General features: G+C 38.5%; 2 protein-coding genes across 8 annotated transcripts in view; one reads left to right on the top strand and one right to left on the bottom strand.

The window, feature by feature from the left end:
- The window catches only part of LOC139476502 (calmodulin-regulated spectrin-associated protein 1-like), a 67977-nt gene that overhangs the window by 18325 nt on the left and 25121 nt on the right, over positions 1-24531 (bottom strand). For 4 of the 7 annotated variants that reach the window (XM_071259417.1, XM_071259416.1, XM_071259414.1 and 1 more), the window contains exons 1-7: positions 8224-9832; positions 6115-6210; positions 4789-4894; positions 4271-4380; positions 3604-3689; positions 3191-3335; positions 250-388 (exon numbers count right to left, since the gene is read on the bottom strand). In XM_071259417.1, the coding sequence (XP_071115518.1) occupies positions 250-388; positions 3191-3335; positions 3604-3689; positions 4271-4380; positions 4789-4894; positions 6115-6210; positions 8224-9819 (2278 nt within the window). In that variant the 5' untranslated portion in view covers positions 9820-9832. Of the gene's footprint in view, positions 1-249; positions 389-3190; positions 3336-3603; positions 3690-4270; positions 4381-4788; positions 4895-6114; positions 6211-8223; positions 11944-24531 lie in introns of those variants that run through there. The other 3 variants (XM_071259418.1, XM_071259415.1, XM_071259411.1) reach the window with 2 other exon arrangements.
- Positions 12440-24531, top strand: part of LOC139476578 (stromal cell-derived factor 2-like) — a 55823-nt gene continuing 43731 nt past the window's right edge. The window contains exon 1 of the mRNA XM_071259419.1: positions 12440-12525. The gene's annotated coding sequence lies outside the window, so the exon portion shown is untranslated. The remainder of the gene's footprint in view (positions 12526-24531) is intronic.

Below are 24531 nucleotides of genomic sequence, written 5' to 3' on the forward strand. Positions count from 1 at the left end.
AGCTACCTTGCAGTGGGTCAGGTCATGCATTGTAGCTATGGGTCTTCCGTCAGCTGTTACAAGCATGGAAACAAGAAAATGAAGAGTAAAGTCATTGATTTCTGACCACATTTGTGACATCAATCATGGATATACTTTAATGAGATGGTAAACATGACAACCTTGTCTTTCACATACATCCATTGTACAACAAGCATGGAACACTGGGACACTGTCCAAGGATTCTAAGAGGGACGTATGTTAACTTACCACTATAGCTGAGCAGGTTTGGGCAGTAGAAGCTGACCAGTACAGCAAGAGAACAGCCATCACTGAGGTCAGCCATTAGATCATGTATCACAGGAGCTTGTGCTGGCTCTCCCACAGGTGTTCGACTCACAATACGCACCTGCAAGTAAACAAGGTTATAAATAATAATTTCAAGGAATTTCAGAGCTTCTGTTACCCTAGGTTAGGTAAAAGGGTCGTTTGAAGTTATACAACAGACTTTTTCAAGCTGATCATTATTAATCATTAATCTTGACTTGCTCTATTTCAAACGTGAAGGGACAAACCCTTCATGTTAGAGAAATCGTGTGATTCAAGGCACACATAGAAAACATGTAACCAATATTTTTTTCAATTCCTTATTCTCACCATCCTCAACCATGATAACTTCTTTCAGTGGCATTTAGAAGTTGGAATGGTAACTAAGACAAAATTGTTATGGATGAGCAACTTTTTTATTACAATTGGACGACGTTTCGGTGTAGATTCTAACACTGTTATAATTTGCTTGATAACGGTGTTAGAATCTACACCGAAACGTCGCCCAGTTGTAATAAAGAAGTTGCTCATCCATAACAATTTTGTCTTACTCGACCATGATGTTTTCACAGCACATAGTAACAACCATGCATCATTATATATTTCATGTAATAGCATATTTTCATTAAAAAAACTGGAACTCATAAACAATGTAAAAGTCGGCGATCAAAATCCACTAACACTTTCTGATGCACGACGCCTTTCCAATCAGCCATGTCAGTGTCAGCTAAGTTACATTCACCCCACATGAAAAAGCAATGCAGTTCCATTCACTGAAGCAGTTAAGCAACCTTGTCTGCTTGAGTGAGTGAGTATGGTTTTACGCCGCTTTTAGCAATATTCCAGCAATATCACGGCCGGGGACACCAGAAATGAGCTTCACACATTGTACCCATGTCGGGAATCGAACCCGGGTCTTCGGCGTGACGAGCGAACGCTTTAACCACTAGGCTACCTGACCGCCCCTTGTCTGCTTGAACTCAGTTTACCTAATCCTTGTCTTTTCTAAGAATCTGCCATTGGCTTACCGTATTTTCTTGAGTATAGTGCGCACCCATGTATAATGCGCACCCCCCTCTAGCGGGTTCAATATTTTGGAAAAAAAGAAATTTGTATATTATGCGCAGAAAAAATTTACACCGTACCCTTTCAGCGAAGTCCGGCAAACGAACGGGTGCTGAGAAACTTCGTTAGTACAAATTCGAAATTTGAGATAAAAAATCACCAGACATGTTTATTTACCGTTTAAATAGTATTTATTGTTCTGCTAGGCATTGTTTTATATCTAGGGATTTAGATTACCTTGTGTATTTTCTCGTAAACTAAGCCGGAAACAGCAATCAGCTGTACACACGTTTTCTTGGAATCGACCGGTGATTCGGTCAAGACACACCCAGTGATATAACTTTATAGGATTTTTAATGCAAGGATCGGCAACAATTGTATCTGAAACTATTTTATTTATCAGGAATAATATATTCCATTATTTTCTTAATTATATGCAGCCTTTACTAAACATATTTAAAATAATAATAACCCTAAGCGAAGCAGCTGATCGCTATTCCCGGGTATTATTTTTTACATGGAACATGTCTGACCAGTCACCGTCAAGGCTCACGCGCACGTGAGCACGTGAGCGCGAGAATTTCATGTTGACATAGAATCGTCAAACAAAAACAAATATGACTTTTAACGAGTCAAAGTATGTCATTTATGATATATGTATCCATTCTCTGTCAACTAAAGTTCGTTTCAAGGCGTCAATAGCGGTATTCTGACCGTGGTTGCTGTTAATAACGGTGAGTTGTGCGATCTTCCGATCGCTTCACACACGATTTCGCCGAAATTAATAAAAACAATATTATAAGGAATTTTGAATAAAATTAATGAAGTAAGTTACAAACATAAGTCCAGAAATACAAAGAACACTTTTTATAGACAGACAGTGTAATTACATAATTATTTTGCGTACTTCAGTATGGATTTGTTGACATGGTATTGCCGGTGTTTCGTGCTCACGGTACGTAATGTCTTTCCATGGGAGGAAAAAACATCCAAACTCATAATTCGTGTATAATGCGCACCCCCTTCTACACAGCTGTGTTTTTCCGAAAAAAAGTGCGCACTATACTCAAGAAAATACGGTAATCCTCACCGGGCAGTTACTGATTGTGAAAACATCATGGTTACACCTGACAATGCCCGATTATCTTGTGATCATTGTTAAAACCGATCATTGCTAATCACGCTAATTGAACACATTTTACCAAATCATCAAAGAACATTAATTCATGTGTATGTTTAGCAATAGTTAAATTCTGAACTCAGTGTGCTTTCAATGATTGTTTTTGTTACAATGTATTGATGAACTAGGACATTGTGTACATGTGAATTAATTGATTCACATAAGAAAGAGAATATATGGATGTCAACTTCTTTATAATGAGGAACACAACGTTTCGGAGTATATGCTTACTCCTTCACTCCGAAACGTTTTCCTCATAATAGAAGTTGACATCCATATGTTCTTTTCCTTACTTCAAATGAGGTTTGAATAATCATTACATTTTTGGTTGAGGAGTTTGAGGTTGAGGGAGACTACTGTAATGGACTTTCAGGCTAGATTGAGCTGATTTCTATCAAAGTATATGGTATATTTTTTTTCAAAATTAAGATTCAGTAATTTGTTTAAACCTAAACCACTAGGCTTCAATAGTGTGCTTCAAGTTATGATATAGCCATCTTCAGACACAACAAAGTTGAACCTAGCACAAATTGCAATGGATGATATTTTCCAACAATGACTACCAAGTGGCCCTTTCTGAAGGCACAAAACAATAGGGGTCCCGTTCTACCAAGACATCCAGTGGGCTCCTCAACTTACTTTCTGGCTCGTCTCCCCTTGGAGCACATGCTGAGACTTGGGGTCTCGGCTCTGGGCCACGGAGCACACCTTGTTGATCCAGAACATCACAGTATCCTCAGCACCTGACGGTAGCTCACTTGAAGCATTGAATGTCGTAAGTCGTCTTGAAAAAGCAAAGTTACTGAATTATCTACATTATCTCAACCCATACAGCTTGAAGTGTTTTGACTCAAACATAAATTCTTTTAAAGAAATACAAGCCTTTATTCATCTATGACCATTATAGTGCCTCTTGTCAATACAACTAAAAGGTACCCTTTACTTCCAAAATCATATTTGGACAAGAATACAAAAAGGAAATAGTTCAGAAACACTGTTCTATTGAGATAATTGCACAATTAACACAGCTCCACTTAAACTGAGTTACATACCTTACTGCCTGCACGACCCTTTCAACTGTGACGTGTTCACATGTGTAGGCCACCATGAGTGAGGTCATCAGCGACACATGGGCATCCTGAACAAACATCTTCATCTCAGTGTCATGGAAACACAATTATAACCAGTGATACATTTTGACAAGAATGTCAATTAATTTTAATAATACTTCAAAGATATTTTGTTTTCACATCAGTTAACATAAGTGTTAACACCAATGAAAGGTATATTAAACAGGTGTCCTTAACTAAATTAACTTCTTAAATAACTTAACCTCCATGTATTTCACTGATGCGAAACTAATTATGCAGTTCAAGTTAGTGTAATATTTACTCTCACACTTTTATTTATAAGGGATTTTACTCAATTTCATCATATGGTATTGCTGATACAAAATTAGAAAGGGAATGACTGTCAAAGAACATGTGTGACTGTATGGTTTGTTTGTTGTGATACATCGCAGTCAACAATAATCCAGCCACATCCCGGCACCATGAATATGTGTTGGCCAGACAAACTAGTGGGTGACAGATAGTGATAGCAATGTCCCATTAAGTCACCCAATCCATTCTAGTAACAATAACCAGCAAAGCTTACTTAGGATCACTCTAACCTTGGAACCCCTACTAAGAGTGTAAGTAAACAACTACATGTACTTACCATATTAAATGGGGCTGTCTGGATGAGAACAGTTTCAGTGACTGTGGAGTCGTCTGAGCCAGTTACATAGATGCCTTTCCGAGACAACACCTGGATGATGCTCCAGTGACCTGCTCAACATTCAGTCAATTCATGAATACATAGACAAGATAGGTATAGAGTAACCAATCAATCACCTGTAATCAAGTTCAGTTGGATTTTACCCCCCTTTGAACATAATGATATTTCAGTCACATCGCGGCCTATCAGCTTATTGAGGTAGGAGACATTTACCAAACACTCAAGCACATGTATGCATGGTGCTGATGCTGATGCTGATGCTGAAGAGTGTTTGAAATTAAGCCTGAAAGTCAGGGGGTCCTTGTCAATTTTTACCACCAAAAGTTGAAGACTGAAGTGATCCCTAGATTTAAACTCAAGAGGCGCAAGTCTCAAGGATATAATAACTGAATACAACATCACACAAGTGTTCAAGGACAACATTGAATCTGGGGGTATAGTGAAAGATTTTTTCTCACCCTGCCATTGCGATGATCTGTTGGGAAACATATTGGTGCATGCTTGACAGTAAATCTCGCTGGATGTCAGAAGTCGAACAAGGTGAGGTTTCATCTGCCATGCTCCCTGAAAAGACATACCACATAAGGATGTTACATGAACAAGGTAAATGTCTAACATTAGATAGAAGTATAATTCTTGATGTAATCAGCATTCTGTCAGCTTCTTCCACAGTGGCCACAAGGGTTAGAATAAGTCCCCAGCAACCTATGGACTTACCATGCTCACATTCAGGGCCAAATCGACTGGTTGATTTACGTGTTATCGTACCCAGACAGTGTGGATCGTTGCAAACATGATGGATCACTGGACTGTCTGGTTGAGACTCAATTATTTAAAGGCAGCTGTCAAACAGCTGGAATATTACTGATTGCAGCGTTAAAAAAAACCAAAAAAACAAACAACCCAAAATCAATGAGAGTGGCATGTAAGGTTGAGATGAACTCACAAGAGATTGATAATATGATCATTCCCAAATCTTCACTTTAAGTTACTTGGATCAGCTGCTCTCACAATTACATATGCCTTTCCTCAAAGCATGCGTGAAAAATATGAATCAATCTCTACCAGGGTACCCACATTAAAACACAATATACAGTTTAGAGATGACTGTAGGAACACTGCCGACAAACTTCACCACAAATGTCTGACTCAATAAATCAATTTAAAGCACAAACAAGAACTGAAGAAGGCTCAAGCAGGACCGTTTGAATTATATATGGGTAGGTGAAGCATAGAGACTGACAATATTAGCTAGAGAGTCAGGCTATGGAGACCAAAGTTCAATTACATCAACAATGATATGACTAGCATCAGGTGAAAGGGTTGGCACCTATCTCTCACAAACCGTCTAGTCTTTTTTCTAAGATAATGTCATCAAGCCTTGACCAGAATATCCAGAGGGCAATGATATATAAGAATTTTAAACCACTTATCCACTTGTTCGACTGCAATCACACAATGATAACGTATGATCAAAATTAGGTTCAACACTGTTTTGAACAGTACTTCAGAACTTTTATCATGGAATGTGGGAGAAAGTCCAAAGTGATGAAGGTTGAGAGTGTTCACCACTTTGGTTAGACGGACAAGTCTGAATAGAATGCAGACAGACTAGTGATCATTAGCAGGTTGAATCTGAAATCCATGACCAGAAGATCCTGGCAAAGGTGAGGCATGCAACTCTGTCCTTGAGATGGCTTGCTCATGTGTCCCGCAAGTAGGTAGAAAAGCAAAAGAATTTATCAATGCATGTGACAATATTCTAAATCATGTGCAAGTCATACCTGATCTGTTTCGTAAAATGGATCCTTGAACTCGGCCGGTATGGAATCCCGATATGCCTTATGTAAAATCCATGACAGTGAAGCTCTCAGCTTGGCCTGCAAACAAAAATGTACGGGTTTATAAGTATGAAACAGTTTCCATCCACTTGTTTCTTGTAAAAGAAGAATCTACTGAAAACACATAATCAACTTTAACTCAATGAAACACATCGAATGAGATTCGAACCCGTATGACATTGTTGTGTTTGATTATCTTATGAGTAAATAACCAGAACAACTTGAATTTAGTTTTGTGCCCAGTTTGCTAAATATATCCATAAATTCAAATATGAGTTTTCAAAGTATCAGTATTCTATTCAACTTTTTATAAGGATATGGAGATATGTCATTCTACTTTTAGGCAGTCCTTCCTGAATTATACTAGTCTCTGAAAAAGTTACTTTCAAACTATGATTATTATTGACAGAAAGACATATCAAAACTTGACAGATTCAACAGTCACCCTATATCATTTCGCCTTGTGTTGTCATCACAAAAACAGATTTATTTCTTAGGCCTAGCTAAGTCAAACCTGTGTATTAAACACATGGTTACACCCTGACATTAAAGTCAATCATACTTATATTCACAATTTTTAGCATGCCATCAGCAAAACTGATACATCAAGGTAACATATATTCAACAAGTGTCATTCATCATTCCACCATATCGGCAACATCGTAAATTGAAGGAGGGCAGTCTGAGACAGAAGTTGTAAATGATGTCAACTTGTGACACATCAGGATCAAGGATATGACTGTTGACTGTATGTCACACTGACAGTCTTGTGAAGTCAATAAACATGTGCAGTAGCTGCAGGCCAGACAAGGCCTTACACCACCCGGTATTGATCATAAGCATCACTGCATGGGTTAATGGCAATTACTTGGAACCCTTCATAATACATAGGGTTTTGTGTGCACGAAAACATCAGAATGATAAAGACACGTCTTGCATAACAGACATCACTCTTGACATTTTGCTTGGAAATGTAGCAGTGTTAGAAATGAAGGGGGCCTTGTAGTCCTCAAGGGTTTGGATGCCTAAATATATCCCTTTTAACATTAGGACTATGACTAGTACCCCATCCTTACTTTCAACAATGTGAACCAAAGGCTTTCTAGTTCATTTGTTCCAAATATAGCTGGCACGCAATTTCTAATTAATCCGGAGTTAAAACAAAATCAAAGTATCAACAACCCAATGGTGAGGATAGACATCCAATTTTTTGGCCTCACAGTATTTTCAAGTGACTTGTCGGTATTCATTTCTTGGCGTGTATTGGTAAATCTACCCTGTTCCACAAATAAGCTGGAATGCTTACACCAGTGTGTGGGTGTTTAACTAGGAACACACTACCTCCTCCCATGTCTCTGACACAGCTGTCTCTGACACAGCACTCAGCAGTCACATACAGGGTGTGGTGTGGTGGGGTGAGACAAGAGTTAAATGGGTTGTTATATATACATATCTATATATATATGTGTCAGATCTTGCTCACCAGGAGCAATGATGCATCCTGAAGCAACCATAACTGACTAATGCTTTCATCCCTTTTGTGGCTGAGCTTAGGCATGAAATATCGGTTTAGTCTTTTTTGTACAGAAGGAATGGGGGTTGAAAAATTATAATCTAAAGCACTTCCTAAAGTGTGTGCTCTAAACATTATTGTCGGTTATAGAAATGTAGAAAATCATGAAATAAAGAAAAGTTCTTTAGACCTGTTAGACAAGTGACAAGAACGAAAACAATACTTGTGAACATTTTTAGTTTAAGACCTGGAAATCTAGCTAAACATATTAATGTAGAAAGTATTTTATTTCACATGTATTTAAATATCCATTTCAAATTTTCACCCTTTCTTCCTTCTATTTGCATTGAAACTGTTGATATAAATAAAAAGAAAAAAGAAAATGGTTTTAATTAAACCGTTGTCAGTAAATAATTTCATTTATCAGTTTAACTATGCATTGCTTTGGTTACAAAGTAGTAACTGTTTTATTTATGGTTAATTCCTGTGATACCCATATATGTGAAAAAAAAGAAAACTGTTAAAACCATTCACCCTACCTCTGAAACATTAACATCCGTAACAGTTTCCTGCACACGCCTTGAATCATTGTCACTGTAACTGAAGTCACTCATGTCCAGGGAGTCTTTTAACTCTTCATTAAAGCCGTGTTCGGTACATGGATCTGTCTGATCACACAGGGAGTCTACATAGATAGACTCATTATCATCGTAAGCTTCATTGGCTAAAAACATGTCAATGTCCAAGGAATCAAATGAGCAGCTCATCCTCTCCCGCTGATACCTTTGTGGAGTGACCACACTGTTGTTCACCACAAACTTCAGCTCCATGTCCCCATCCATCACCCTATCACCGTCATCGCCCATTTCAGAAATGTTCAGAAAACTTGTCTCAGTGGCTTGGCTAGATACACTATCACTATCAGAGTCAAAACGAAATCCTTCCAGATCAAGATGACCATCTTCATTATCTAAAGTTGATCCTCTAAGTTCTGTCTCACAATCTCTTTGATCCGTGTCACTGTTCTGTTTGTGTTGGGACATTGCATTAATAGCGGTGACAAAATTCAGTCCGTCAGTAGGAAGCTGGTCATCATCTTCAGCTGTGACATCTGTGTTATGAATGCCACCCTCACTCCGCTCAGGGCTAGTGTTCGTTTTAAGTTGAGCTATGTTATCAGAACACAAGGTTGAGCTCAGCACTTCTGAAAAGTGAAGATTGCCTACTCCAGCAGATGTATCATCTTTCTGGATAGTTTCACCCAAGTCATTGGCTTCAATCTCAGGCTCTTTCTGCCAGGCCATTTTAAACATGGAAGTGACCAGATGCAAATCTCCCATCAATGAAGAACCAGCGTCATCATTTGTGATACCTTCTTTGTGAACAGATTGTACCCTTCTTTTCCTTTTTTCTTGTGTTGTTTTATTCAGAGTAGTGACAAGGTTCAGGTCTCCTGTAAGTGAATGACCACCTTTATCCACCATGGCGGCCTCATTGCTGAAAGTTCCTTCACGTCTGTCCCCATGAAGGTCACAGTCTTCGTCCCTGATCTGTTTCTGACGGGTCAATCTATTCATGGATGTGACAAAGTTTCCCCTTGCAAATAAATGGGCAGGTTCTATAACTGTAGGGGGAGTGTGAGCAGCAGCTACTTCTCTGTCTACAGTGTCATTGTCCTCTCTTAACTGTTTCTGTTGTGTCATTTTGTGAACAGAAGAGACAAAGTGCAACCCACCCATAACTGGACAGCCACTTTCAGCTGTGGTATCTTTGTTGCCAAATGTCTTACTACCTTTCCTCCTACTCAATCCAATATCACCTTTCTGTGCATTGTGTCTTTGATGAGCCATCTTTGTCATGGAAGTGACAAACTGCAACCCTCCCATAACTGAAGGAGTTCCTTCCTTGGTGGCAGGGCCTTCTTTACAAACAGTAATTCTGTCACCAAGAACGCAGATGCCAATATCATTTGGAGTCTGTTTCTTCTGAGCCACTGTATCAAGAGACGGGTTTCTCCTATGTGTGGTACCAGAATGAGCAGTTTCACCATCTTTCCATCCACTGATTCCAGTGTCTTCATCCTCATTTAACTGTTTCTGGCGAGTCATTCTATTCATAGAGGTGATGAATCGCATTTTTCTCAGGAGGGGAAGACCGCCTTCTATACCCATGGTAGTGTGTTGACTAGCTGTGTCACAACATTTCCACTTGCCAGTTCTAACGCCAGCCATGGAAGACTTATGTATCACATCCCCAGCCTTTGGATTTACATTGATATTCTCATCTTCCGCATCCTCATCTTCTTCATTTACCTGATACAAATTATGAAACCTAACCCGATGGTGCACAGTGTGGTTTCCCTTAAATATATTTCCAGTTCTATCACAATTCCTTGCTCCAACTTCTGAATAATCTTCTCCAAAATGTTTCAAAATTGTTTTCCTTGCATTTTTAAATCCATGTCTCTGTCCTCTGTTTAAATCAGTGTTTTGTGGATGAGCTGAACCAACTGTAATGTCTTTTCCATGCATGTATCCCACAATTTGCTGTTTAGTATTGGGTCTACTGTTCGCATTTAAGTACCTTTCGGAACAATTATCAATTGATTTGGTTCTGTGCGTCTGGCTTTTCCCTCCATACTGTTTGTTATTCAACTTTGTGATGCAAACTGACTGCTTGCTCTCTGATTGGTCCTTACCAACAGATTGTTTGATGTTTGATTGACCCTTGGAAGCAGTCTGATTGTGGTCTGACTGTGTTATGGCTACCTGAAGATTCTTGTCACCATCAGTCTTACCTTCGGATTGCTTTATGTCTTGCTGCCTTTTGTTCCTGCCTACTGATAGATCCTTGTCAGATTCAGACCTGTCAACAGGTTGTTTCTTGTCTGTGGCACTCTTGTCAATGGGATGTTTCTTGTCTGAGGCAGGTTTATCAACTGGTTGTTTCTTGTCTGTGGCACTCTTGTCAACTGGATGTTTCTTGTCTGAGGCAGGTTTATCAACTGGTTGTTTCTTGTCTGTGGCAGTTTTGTCAACTGGATGTTTCTTGTCTGAGGCAGGTTTATCAACTGGTTGTTTCTTGTCTGTGGCAGTTTTGTCAACTGGATGTTTCTTGTCTGAGGCAGGTTTATCAACTGGTTGTCTCTTGTCTGTGGCAGTTTTGTCAACTGGATGTTTCTTATCTGAGGCAGGTTTATCAACTGGTTGTTTCTTGTCTGAGACAGGTTTATCAACTAGATGTTTCTTGTCTGTGGCAGTTTTGTCAACTGGATGTTTCTTGTCTGAGGCAGGTTTATCAACTGGATGCTTCTTGTCCGAGGCAGGTTTATCAACCGGATGTTTCTTGTTTGAGGCAGTTTTGCCAGCAGGGTGTTTTTCATCTGAGGCTGTTTTGTCAGTTGGATGTTTCTCATCTGATACAGTCTTGCCAACTGTTTTTTTCTTGTCTGATGCAGTCTTATCAACATGTTGTTTCTTGTCTGATGTTGTCTTGGCAACATGTTGTTTCTTGTCGGATGTTGTCTTGGCAACATATTTATTGGAAGGTGCAGTGTCAGTAATCGGTTGCTTCTTGTCAGATAGAGTTTTAGCTGCTGGGTGTTTCTTGTCAAATGCAGGCTTAATAACAGGTTGTTTCTTGACATCCAACTTGCTATTTTCTACATGCTGCAAGTTTTCTGAATCAGTCTCTTTTTTGGAATGCTCTTCATATTCAATCGTGTCTCCTGACTGATTGACTGATTCAGACTTGCCTCCTGACTGATTGTCTGATTCAGACTTGCTTCCTGACTGATTGTTGTCGGCTTCAGACTTGCCTACATTCTGACAGCTGTCTGTCTCAGCCTTCTTTTCAGCCTGGTTATCATTGGATTCAGTTTTGCCAATAGACTGTATAAAGTTTAAGATGGTCTTGCCAACAGATTCATTACTATCCAACTCATTCTTGCCAACAGACTCCGTATTATCGACATCAGTCCTGTCTGCAGATAGGTCATCACTTAACACTTTCTTTTCTTCAGATAACTTGTTACTGTCTTGTATGTCTGTGCCACTCACCTCATCTTTTTCTCGATCTGAAGAATTTCCCATTATATTTGTAATACAGCCTTAAATTATAGGATGGTTCCAAATATATCAGGACAAAATATTCCAACAGTATTACGCCTTGTGATGACAATTTGAAGTGTTGTTTCGCAGCATCATGGTTGTGATGATCAAGTCTCTTACAAACAACAGAAGGATGTTTCACACGAACAAGGTCACATCCAGCAAAGTGCCAGCCACGAGATGATTTCAAAGTATACTAATCCATGAAATCCACTTCAGGATCACAAAACAGAGACTTCAAGCTTCCTTTCCACGTCATGAATGTTTCAAAAGGTATAGAAATCAACAAACGTTCCAGTACCATCACATGGAGTTGATTTTCAAAGAAAGAAATCCATCATGGACACTATTTGTTATCACAGGTTGATGCATTTTCTCCTGTCAACATGATAATTACTGAGCAGTCGTGACTGTAGCATCCACTAACATAAATGTGCATGACTCCCTCCAACTGACGGACACAATATATTAGAAGCTAGCTTTCTCACCTGATCAATGTATTTAGGTGTTACACAGTTGTAACAGGTGTCCCTAGCCTTGTTGATTTTCAATAACATTTCACTGGAACCCTTTACTTCTGAAGCTGACATGCGCAGAGGAATATTGTGAACTACTTCAAAATACCAATAATCAATGACTATAGTCAGGCAAACTGGAAAGCGTTTAAAGGTTATAGAAAATTGACAGTTACAACTTATGGCTGGGTTACCGAAGAGAAGACATCGTGTTCAGGTAGGTCAGTTTCAGAAACACTTAACCATGATAACCATCTTAAATATAACCTCTTGAGAAGTACAACTTGACACCATAGGCCTCACAAAATGATGTGTTGGTACAATGGTGTCAACAAAATAACAGTGAATGGTGTTAATGGTAGAGCTAGTAACACATGGCCTAATGTGTCACACACAAGCCTGCATCACAACAATGTCAAATTTATTGCAGTTTTCATTTTTCTCAATATTAGACAAACAAGAACTCTATTTGTAACTTTATATATAAAGATGTGATGAGAGAGTTACAAATTTTCCTTACTTTGCTTCATTTAAATTTATCGCTTCTCTTTGATAGAAATAATTAATACCACAGACCACATTATTGAGAAATTAATCAAAAGGGAACACCCAACGCAACGAACAGTTATTTATTAAAGATACCTCTATCTGTCTATTCTTATGATAACTTTTCCCACAAGATATATTTCTCCACATACATGTACTGAAATATGCCAACTGACAAGAGACCATGAATAAACCTCTATGGACACCCATCTTCATCACTGTTGATGAGCTTTTGAGGGATCCATGTCAACAAAAAATGTGACACTAGGATAGTGTGTATGGCAGTGTTTTTTAAAAGGTGGGTGCTTTCCGTATTAAAACAAACAATTCTACAGACCAGGGATAGAACTAATACTCAAAAACAAAAGATAAACTCCTCTTGTAATGTTAAAACAATAGAGAGATTTGGAAATTTTTACCAGCCCACAGGTATTTGTACTTGCCCCGGGCTAGTGTCAAGTTCCAACTGTTTTCATTAAGACCCACTGTACTGATCGGCAGAATATGCAAAAATCCTTTTGGCCAAAAGAAGTATTTCCCTTATAACTCTGAATTTACATATTTATCTCAATCTTGAAAAAACTAGCAACAGCAACATGTTCGGAAAAATGTTACATGTCATATCCTTGTACAGTAATTACAGTCAAGTTGCTGGCATCTAAGGCTAAAGGATTTAACATTTAAGGACCTCAACACTTGTTGAATTCTAAAGCTTTTCTTCTGTGTGTAATTTTTACGTGAACGTATATGGATTGATGTGGCAAACTTCTTATGCTGCTATAGTGAACTGGTTTAGCCTTGCCAGTAGAATGAGCATAATGAGGGGGGAACATATTCTTGGGTAAGTAATTCATTAATGACAGGAAGGGTTAAGCACTAGTCATACATATTCTCAGTGTGATTTTTCTAAAAACAAATTGTCTGTAAATGTGACAATTTATATGAACAAGTATGAAATTTTGGTCTCGGGTAAAAGGACAGTACCAGACTCACAATAATTAAGGACTCCCTCTAAACTTTTACTAATTCCACTGCCTTGAGTGTCAGGTAAGGCAGATTGAGGCACTGTCTACTGTGTTATTGAATGTATTCAGTGCTGCAGGTGTTCATAAAATATATTGTGGTCCTAAAAAAACAATAAAGGAAGCCAAGCTGAGGCTGTGACAAGAAGGGTGTCTCTTACAACATGTCACATAATGCCATTACTTGTGATTAATTCATTGACAATCACTCAACTCTCAGATGTTTAAGAGGTTATTCATTTTATCTAAAACAACTATCTCAGTCAGATAATCTATCAGGGAACAAGCTTTTTTGGAAAGACACACATATTGCTTTAATGGTTTATTTATTGATGATTATACAACTCACAGATATTTAAGAGGCTTTGTCTCCAACATCCATTGCTGTTGGGCAACAACGTCAGGGTTACCAACTATTTGGGGAAAACACATGCCTATTGGTATGATACTGCTTCATGGTGCACTGAATAGGACAGGGCGGAAACAGGATGAAAGCATCTTGACATGTACATAATGTATATGCAGTGTTCAAAATTAACCATGAATGTCAAGGGGTCCTTGTCATAGCCCTTATGTTAAAAGACAAAGATTTAGGGGTCCCTAGATTACATATTACAATATTCGGAGCAAAACTCAAGGACCCCAGGACCCCCTTTAATTTCAAACACTTATACGCATAGCCTTGTTGGCTCTTTTTTAAACCATATTGATTGTTCTTCTTCAGTTCTAGCATGTCTCGATGTATCTACATCATTGGCCCTATGTGATGCTGGATAACTGATCCTTCACAAATAACTTGCACAGCAAGTAGTAGTGAAGGGTGTCTTCAACCTTGGCCAATAACATCACTCCTCTTTGCCTTTTACATAAGATTAGTGGCAAAACGCCTCCGTGAATCAAACAATCTTCAGTGGATTGTCAAATCAAAAGTACCCAAACCTACCACACGCAAACATGTAGTACATGCCTGCAATTCTCAATCATTTAGATTATAAAAGATGATTCTTCTGGGCTATCCATTCAAAGCCTTATCTGTGTTTATTTTGATATGGTCTTGTTCGAGGCACTCTTCCTTTCGAGAGGCCACCTGCACAGTGCAGCCTGCATTACACACTACACACCACATGTAGGGCAGACACAGTGGCATCATAGCAGATTAAGCATCATTTAGCCTAACATTCCTCTTCCAATTTTCCCTCTTTAAGATAACACTAGTCCTTAAGCATGTTTAGAGCATCACGCTTCTGTCTATATCTAAATTACTTTAACTAATCACCAAGGTTAAGGGAAGATAAACAGAAGTTTCTTTTCTTCCAGTCAAGAGTGATTGGTATTCTCATTCTGTAAAAGTCCACTGTTTACAATACCATGCAGTGACAGTGAGTAAGCGAATGTTGTTTAAAACCCAAGTCAGCAATATTTCAGTTACATCATGGCACCTTTTATTATTGCATCAAGTCTGGACATCCATGCATGACACACAACCAACCAAGGCACAGAGCCTGACCACCCTATCAATTAAGCCACCTCCTCATAACAGAGTGCACATATTCTAACATGAGACTCTCCCTGGGGTTTAGGCACCAATATCCCATATCCAACTATAATATCAGTACTACTATAAAGCTTTAAATTTAACCATTGGCTGTCCAAAATGATAGCCCTTATTCAAGAGTTAAAGGCATAATGGGCCCATATTGTTCAGTAATGGTATCTCATATTGTTTTCCATGGGTCAATTACCCAGGCCCCTGCCAATCTGCAGCACTTGTACCGCAGGGTTAGAACTTAGTGACCATTCTGATAACTACAGAATCCAGTGAGTGAAGAGGGTAGATGATTACAACATGACAAGACTGAGAGTACCCACTTAATTTGATCAGTTAGTAATCTGCATGATCATGATTATAGTCTAAGCATACTCAACACTGAACTGCTGTTGGACATGGCCTTCCCTCAACATGAATGGGATAGGAACAGACCGATGATGCACACAGACTGCACACACACTTTCACTCAACAATTCCACAGTATCACGGCAATAAAAGGAAAGTCAGCACTTTCACAAACAGTCATCCCCCATCTAATGTTTTGCCTCAGATTCCCATGTTAATGTCAGCAGTGTTATAACCACAGGGATGAACACACTGGTGACCAATACCACCTCTGTTGTTTGGCTGTTTTTACTTCAATTATACTACCATCAACTCCTGCAGGATATTAACTGTTGGTTGGATGTCAGGTTTCAAGACAGCATGTGTGCAATAAAGTAATGGTGGCTTCTAGCACTGGAGCCCCTCTGAAAAAACCAATACACAGGAGATAGGAACCAGGGGGAGGTTTCTAAACTGCAACATACAATGTACATTTGTCTAAACTAGCAGGTTCACTTCAGTTATACTACCATCACCGTGTGAAGCGTATTACCTGCTGAGCTACATTTGATGAGTACCGTATTTTCTTGAGTATAGTGCCCACTGTTTTTCGAAAAAACACAGCTGTTTAGAAGGGGGTGCGCATTATACACGAATTATGAGTTTGGATGTTTTTTTCCCCATGGAAAGACATTACCGTGAGCACGAAACACCAGAAATACTATGTCAACAAATCCATACTGAAGTACGCAAAATAATCATGCAACTAAACTGTCTGGCTATAAAAAGTGTTCTTTGTAGATCTATATCTGGACTTATGTTTGTAACTTATTTCATTAATTTTATTAAAAATTCCTTATAATATTGTTTTTATTAATTTCGGCGTAATCGTGTGTGAAGCGATCGGAAGATCGCACTACTCACCGTTATTAACAGCAACCACGGTCAGATTACCGCTATTGATGCCTTGAAACGAACTTTAGTTGACAGAAAATGGATACATATATCATAAATGACATACTTTGACTCGTTAAAAGTCATATTTGTTTTTGTTTGACGATTCTATGTCAACATGAAATTCTCGTGATCACCTTGATCACGTGTGCGTGAGCCTTGATGGTGACTGGTCAGACTGGTTCCATGTAAAAAATAATACCCGGCAATAGCGATCAGCTGCTTCGCTTAGGGTTATTATTATTTTAAATATGTTTAGTAAAGGCTGCATATAATTAAGAAAATAATGGAATATATTATTCCTGATAAAAAAAAAAGTTTCAGATACAATTGTTGCCGATCCTTGCATTAAAAATCCTATAAAGTTATATCATTGGGTGTGTCTTGACCGAATCACCGGTCGATTCCAAGAAACGTGTATACAGCTGATTGCTGTTTCCGGCTTAGTTTACGAGAAAATACACAAGGTAATCTTCATCCCTAGATATAAAACAATGCCTAGCAGAACAATAAATACTATTTAAACGGTAAATAAACATGTCTGGTGATTTTTTATCTCAAATTTTGAATTTGTACTGACGAAGTTTCTCAGCACCTGTTCGTTTGCCGGACTTCGCTGAAAGGATACGGTGTAAACAATTTCTGCGCATAATATTCAAATTTCTTTTTTTCCAAAATATTGAACCCGCTTGAGGGGGGTGCGCATTATACATGGGTGCCCACTATACTCAAGGAAATACGGTAAGCAAGGGTACCATAAAGTACTATTGGCCTTTAGCACTGAAGTTCCGGCTCTTGTAATACTAATGCTTACTGGAAGGTAGGCAACTGCTGGAGCTCCGGCTCTACATGCTCTAGTAATACTAATGCTTAGTGGAAGGTAGGCAACTGTCAAGTGCTTCAAGCACATTTTCTAAACTAGCACTTCAGTTATACTGCGGACAGACAACATTTGACTTCCTTCTTCTCTCTTGAATATACTTCCCAATATATGAGGATCAGAATGAGAGGCTTCACCTGTGTTATACATCTGACCTGACAGGTAATTACACTTCATCAGGTGTTATCTGCCTGGCAGGTATTTTGGCACTATTTTCCTGTATCAGCATGCATGTAGTCTTGTCAAGATTGAGATGAATGGAAACATCGGCATTAGATGTTAGTAGGAAGGGTTCAGTTATTCATCCTTTGATAAGAGTTAATCATCAACATGAAACTAAACATGTATGAAGGAGGAACCTGTTCCACAAAATAATCATAGTGCTTAGAAACCTCCCATACATCAACATCATGACGTACTATAGTTGTAGCATTTTCACCACTTTCTACTTTGTGGGTCCAGACTTGATCATTTAGACCGCTGTCATGTAGCAGGAATATTGCAGAGTGCTGCGTTAAACAACAAACAAACAAATACTTTGTTGAGAGGGGCCATATTTTGTTTGTTTCACCTGTTTGTTTAATCTGTCTGGACCGGACAATCCAGTGAACGATATTGTGAGAAATGATCCACGCCATCATGGTATGACGACATACAATTAACAAAGTCTGACTGAGCCTGACCATCCGATCCATCCGAGCAGTTGTAACCCAACATACCAATAGTTTCGATACCAGTTACTAGACGGTTGCAAACCCTTTCTACACTGATGTGTTTACTGCAAAATGATCTGCAATATGCACAAGAAAATGTGGATTGTAATGTACATTTTCAGGCTTAGTACTGTGCAATGAAGATAACTTACAGATTGGTCTAGGGTTTGAAAGGATCTAATACGACAAATATCCTTGGTTCCATATTACTAACACTGTCACATGGAGTATTTATCAAGTTAAGATACAAGGGATAGCAATTTCTTTGAGTGTAGGTGCATGGGGGCAATAAAGGGATATGAGGAGGAATGTTTGTTAGTGAAGTGATCAGGTATGAAAATCAAATAATTAATTTATTTTGGCCCACTTTTTAACAGAGAGATTCCTATCATTCCATCAGCAGTGATGATACTGCAAACTGATTGCTCATGTTTGTATCTGTGACTGTGTGTGAAACAACTCAATAGCCCTGTCAAAGGTTGAGTACATATCCTGTGCATAATAATAGAGTTTGGGTTCACGCTATGCCCACAAGCTCAACTCATCATCACTTTACAACCTTATATGGGATACAAGTAACCTAGCATATCAGACACCAACGGAACTCATATTATCAACAATTCTCTTTCTGTGAAACTCCATCCTTTCAAGAGATATTCTAATGTGTAACTACTAAGCACTTATTCAGTAATATTGTATCAAATAGTAAATACACACAGTTCTTCATACATCAGTCAGAGTGGTGTGCTCATGGCCTAGATCCCATTCAGGACTTACATACAGAAAAGCCCACCACAGTATAAAGGTCAGGCCATAACAATATATTGATCTGCCATGTATCTTGCTCCTACATGATACTTCACCACAAACAGCCCCAGGCACTGATACATCATCTTCTGGACTAGCTCAAATACTGCCCTACCTCTATGTTAAACACATTCATAAAATAATCACAAATATGCATATTGTAATTTTGTCAAGGGAGACTTCTTAAATACAATTATCACCCTATTACAGTCCTGATCATCTAGACAGAGAAAGTAAAATGAGCTTGTCAGTTCACTTTCACATGCATAAGCCACACTGAGAGCTTAACAATGTCACCATACATGCAAGAGTAAGGGATTAACATAGGTGCACGGAAGTACAGTAAACTATGGTTATAACATTAACTCCAAGGACCACTAGTTTCAGATCGTTATAACCGTAGTTCGTTGTAAGCATACATACAGTATAACTACAGCAAATAGTCGGGACAAAAAAAGAAGAAGTTTGTTTTATCTGTCAGTTCGTTATAAGCGTGTTCGTTATATACATAGTTCACTGTAGTCTCAACATGTAAAATAACATGCTGGGGAAATCCAGAAAGATGAGGTTTAACTTGTAGATAATTACAGTAATCATGAATAATTACACACAAGATCATACAAAAATGTCTACATAAACATCAGGTATAATTTTCTATCTAGTACAATCTCAAATATGTGTGCGTACCGGTAATAGTCCACTTGCCATGCTCGCAGTAGTGCTTCCATTTTCATTTCCTAGAAATACACCTTCAACAAGTCTTTTCAAACACAAAAATGATCTTTTTAGCATACCGGTGTAAGGCCTAAATGTAATTTGGAGGTGACTGTTAATAGTCTGTTATCAGCAAGACAGTGAAAGCCATGTACACGGTTAAAAGCATTAACTTCTTAACCTAAATATTATCTAAATACTGTTCCCTTAAATAGCCTGACTGAAGCACAATCATTTGGATCAGCAGTTTCTTTGTACTGAATGAGTCAACAATCTTAGAATCGTGGTGTTAATCCAACCTGTTCACCTGCCCGGTAATTACAGGTGTAATATTGTTGTGGCTCGGAGGAGCAATTTCACACACCAGTACAATTAAATGCACACTAACTCTTCAGCAATGTGAATGAGCGACGATCATGACGATAGGTACATGGATCTATACTGAGATTAATCCTACTTCAATGGTATTTGTACAGCTCTGGACCAGCATATTTCATTTGAATGTTCTATTGGCAATTTATATGTCCATTATAGCTGACTGAAATGCTGTATGTGCTTGTCAGCATGTGATACAGGAGATATTTTGCAAGCTGGAATCTTTCCTTATCATGGATTTATTTACTCTATAACCCTGTGACCTTGGGATCATACAATCAGCTTATTCAATACCATTAGCCATTTCACCAGTCCAAATTTAAGCTAGAATCTCCATATAGGACAGACACCATAGTTAAATACTACTACTAACTTATTCCTGACTAGAATATCCCCACTAGAATACATGTGACCAGACAACAAGTAATCTGTAATTATTGGCCAGGGTTTATTGCCGCCTTGAACAGTACTTCAGTTTGATCATGGTATAACACTGCAACAACAGCTCCTAATCAATGTATTTCACCCTGACCCTACAGCACCACCTGTCAAGTAAGCCGTATTTCTCCCCTTATCAGGCGTGACCCCATGTATCACCTGAGACCATACCAGTTTCTTCCAACCTACTCACTGCTGTAACCAGCTGATTAATATTCCCTGTGTTTACAGGTGCATGCCAGCAACACATACCTCGACATGACAATATATAGTCAACCTTAAACATCAAACACCCATCAATGTTTGCACAATGTATCAAATGTACTTCTTATATTTTGACTTGTGTAAAATCCAAATCAAAGTGAGAGTTTACGAAGAAATCCACAGATGTGAGGGGTCAGTGTTAGCTCAACAATATTTTTTATGAAGACCCAAAATATTTCACATTATCACCATGATGAGGACCACTTAATGTACATCCTTAATATCAAACACAGTGAAACATGCAATCAATACAACAAGCAACAAGAGACTATTCATTTTTACGTCATGACAAAAACAGAGTTGGAATAACATTTACAACAATAACATAACTACCTTGCACACACCATCAGCTTTAATTTCAGGAGAAAAAATGTTCGCACGATTTAATAAAACTAAAATTACAACAACTACTTCAGCAACACATATCACAAAAACATTCACACCTCATGCCCATTGTTAGACATCCCATATATGGTTGACAGACATGTTACATGTCATTGCTGACCCTACTGTCGCCCTCACTTCTCTGGGTGACTAGAACAAAATATGACTGGCTTGACAACTGCTATTCAGTTTTCCATCTCTCTGTAAAAAATATATATGTGTTTCTAGTTTCACGACTGACCCTAATCTGGAGTCCACGACCCTAAACCTTATTTTCTGATTTTTCAAATGTTGCACTGGTTTTGTTCATATTTTATGCTTCTAATTTCTTGAGTTTCAAATTAGATAAGCCTGGACCTTACAATGCAAATTGAGGATACTAAACTGATTGAAAGTTCTTGAAAAACAAAATACACTTCAAGCACAAACAACCATGTAAGATTTCAGTCTGTCACTAGTCCATAGATAATTTCTTTTGAGTTAGCAGTCTGCGACTTACGATACTTGTCCGAAGCCTGAGTCTAGTAACATTTTGTTTGGTCTTGTAAGTCAGTAAGATCAGTTAGTAAGACTAGAATGTACTGAAAATGATGCTAACAGCCAAGTATGGGCTAGTGTGCTAGTCTAGAGCACAGACTGGATAGTAAACTTAGGTTATGATGTCCCATATGTTAAGAGTAAAACCATCTGACTGGATGGCCTAGGACAAGTTTGAGCAAGTTGAATTAAAGGGGGGCAATGCTTCATGATCTGGTTCAAATTTTCTTGGTCTAGACGTAATTACCAACTTAGTCCAATGTCCCAATATGGGGCAGTGTGTGTGATATTGGTATATCAACTGCTCCATTGATGTACAGAATAAAATATCATTTATAGACAAAACAAAATGGGTTTTGAATGACTTGAAAATATTTGGTAGGACTGCTAATGGGCACAAGCCAAGTCTCCCTTAAAAGAATTTAATCACAGACTGAAACAGTAATCATAGTACATGTACTAATGTAACAATCTTGAATTGACCAACCAACACAATATGGAACACCCCCCTAAACAATCAAGTCTCGAAATCACCGACTGCAGCTAATATCCTACGAGATAATGGTTTCTGTAGCCTAATTACAGGCCTGAAACAAACCTGCCTCCATTATGTGTCAAGCACCATCAATCTTAATTTGTTCAACACCTCCATCACCCAGAGCCAGAGTGACCTCCCTTTGATAGCCCCTGGAATGTGTTCAAGAGAGTATAATCAATACGAATGCTCTCTGAGGAACGGCTCACTGTCCTGACACAGCGATCAATACATGCAGGCGCTCCAACACCCAGACTACTGTTGTCCCCACATTAACAGTAGTCCAGCCCATTGATATGTCTGATCGGACGGTCATACTCAGTGATTCAGCCACTGAGCTATCACATAGTGATTTGTTGACATTCTTTGGAGACTGCAAATATTGCTTGGTCAGTAATTTATCACGTGTATGTAGAGCTAATTTCATAGATGCCTCCAGAAGGATATAATAATGCTTCCTTGTACATTTATTCCTCGTCTGTATTAGAACTTAAGGTTGAGTCATTGAGGTTTGCTGCCATAGCATTTTAATCTTGGGACAAAATCTTTTAGCAATCTTGATGACAACAACAATATTAACCCATTATATATAATGCTCTTAACTACACATGTCATTCATGAGACCATGATCACATGGTATTTTCCAACTATAAACATAGATATATATGTTGTTTTTGCCATTTTACATGTTTTAGGCACTAGGTAAAGTAATAAAATTGTTAGGAGATTCCACATGACAGCAAACAGCAGATCTCTATAGTTGACAAGTGAGGGCGCATAAGCTCTTCAATTTCTGCGCAATGTTGTGGGTGCACATATTATATTACTTCTTTTCCACTAGAGCATTTCAGCAATGTCCAATGTTTGACTAGCAGACTCCCAACAGTGCCTCAACCTCTGATCTACCATCCTCACTCCTAACACTGGTAAACGTCTAAGAACTGCCCATTTTATGCAAAAAGCCCTGCATTATTTCTAAAAAAACATTATGGATAATTGAATATCCCTAAACAGCAATATATAGCACAATGAAAGACTTCATTTACTGTTGTTCAAAGGACGCAAGAATTACAGTGTATCTACTTCCTGTAAATGGCTGCCATGCTGCTAAGTTCACCTCTGTTCACATCTAAAACATGTTAAACTGTTTGTCAGCGAAATAATATCATTAGTGGTTATACGGAATTAGACAATGACTATGCTCAATCAGCTAGTTTTCTGTTGACTATGATGAAATAATACATACATGAGCTGAGGTTACTTTGACATTTACAGCATTGTTGATCACACACACCACTATAGTCGTCAGTCAACACTCAGTGGATACATGTGACCCAAATATATCAGAATACTGCACCTAATGCCATTAATTGCCACATAAGTAATGTCACCACCTCTCAGTAATTCCCATCAACAATGGTACCAACAGCTGACTCCGCGCATACTCAATGATATCTTGCAGATACTATTTCACAAACATATGTCACAACAATCCATATAGTTATCACGTTATATCATTTTTGAACAAATCATATGACAGTCTAATGTTTGAGACTGAAGGATTTAAAAGAAATTCTTACATAAGTGGGACAAATGCTTCTACATTAACACCAGTACATCAGTTTGTTAAGTCGTCTCATTGGTAATTCCAGGTTAGAATAGGTCCCCAGTAAACCAATGATTGTCTAAAATAAAGACTTAAAAACAAAAGAGGACTGTGTGGTTACATTTGTTTGTCATCTGGCAACACACCAAATGTTGTGGCATGGATTGTTGCTCATGCTATTAACCCTTAGTGTGCCCACGGACCTATATAACCATAACTATATACAAGTCCGTGGTGTGCCTGACCCAGACTTGATTATGTAGAGGCACCCATGATATAGCTGGAATATTGCTGACCTCAGCAGTGGTAGAAACTAACACTTTCAGTCAAATAGTCCACACATTCCTTATAATGATAACACATAGCAAAACCCCTAAAAATGGCAAATATCTACTAGTCCTTATGATACCTTTACTATTGGGCAGTTTGGTAAGGACTACAGGACTAGTGCCAGTTTCTAACGCTGCCTCAGCTTAAAATACATTCTCTCACTCATTCAGTACATCTAATCTGACCCTCCTCGCCCAATTGTCTATACACAAATCTACAGCAGATGAATATGCTGGCATGGTCAT

This window comes from Haliotis cracherodii, unplaced genomic scaffold (genome assembly GCF_022045235.1).
Source record: "Haliotis cracherodii isolate W230 unplaced genomic scaffold, xgHalCrac1.p SCAF_1, whole genome shotgun sequence".
NCBI lineage: Eukaryota > Metazoa > Mollusca > Gastropoda > Lepetellida > Haliotidae > Haliotis > Haliotis cracherodii.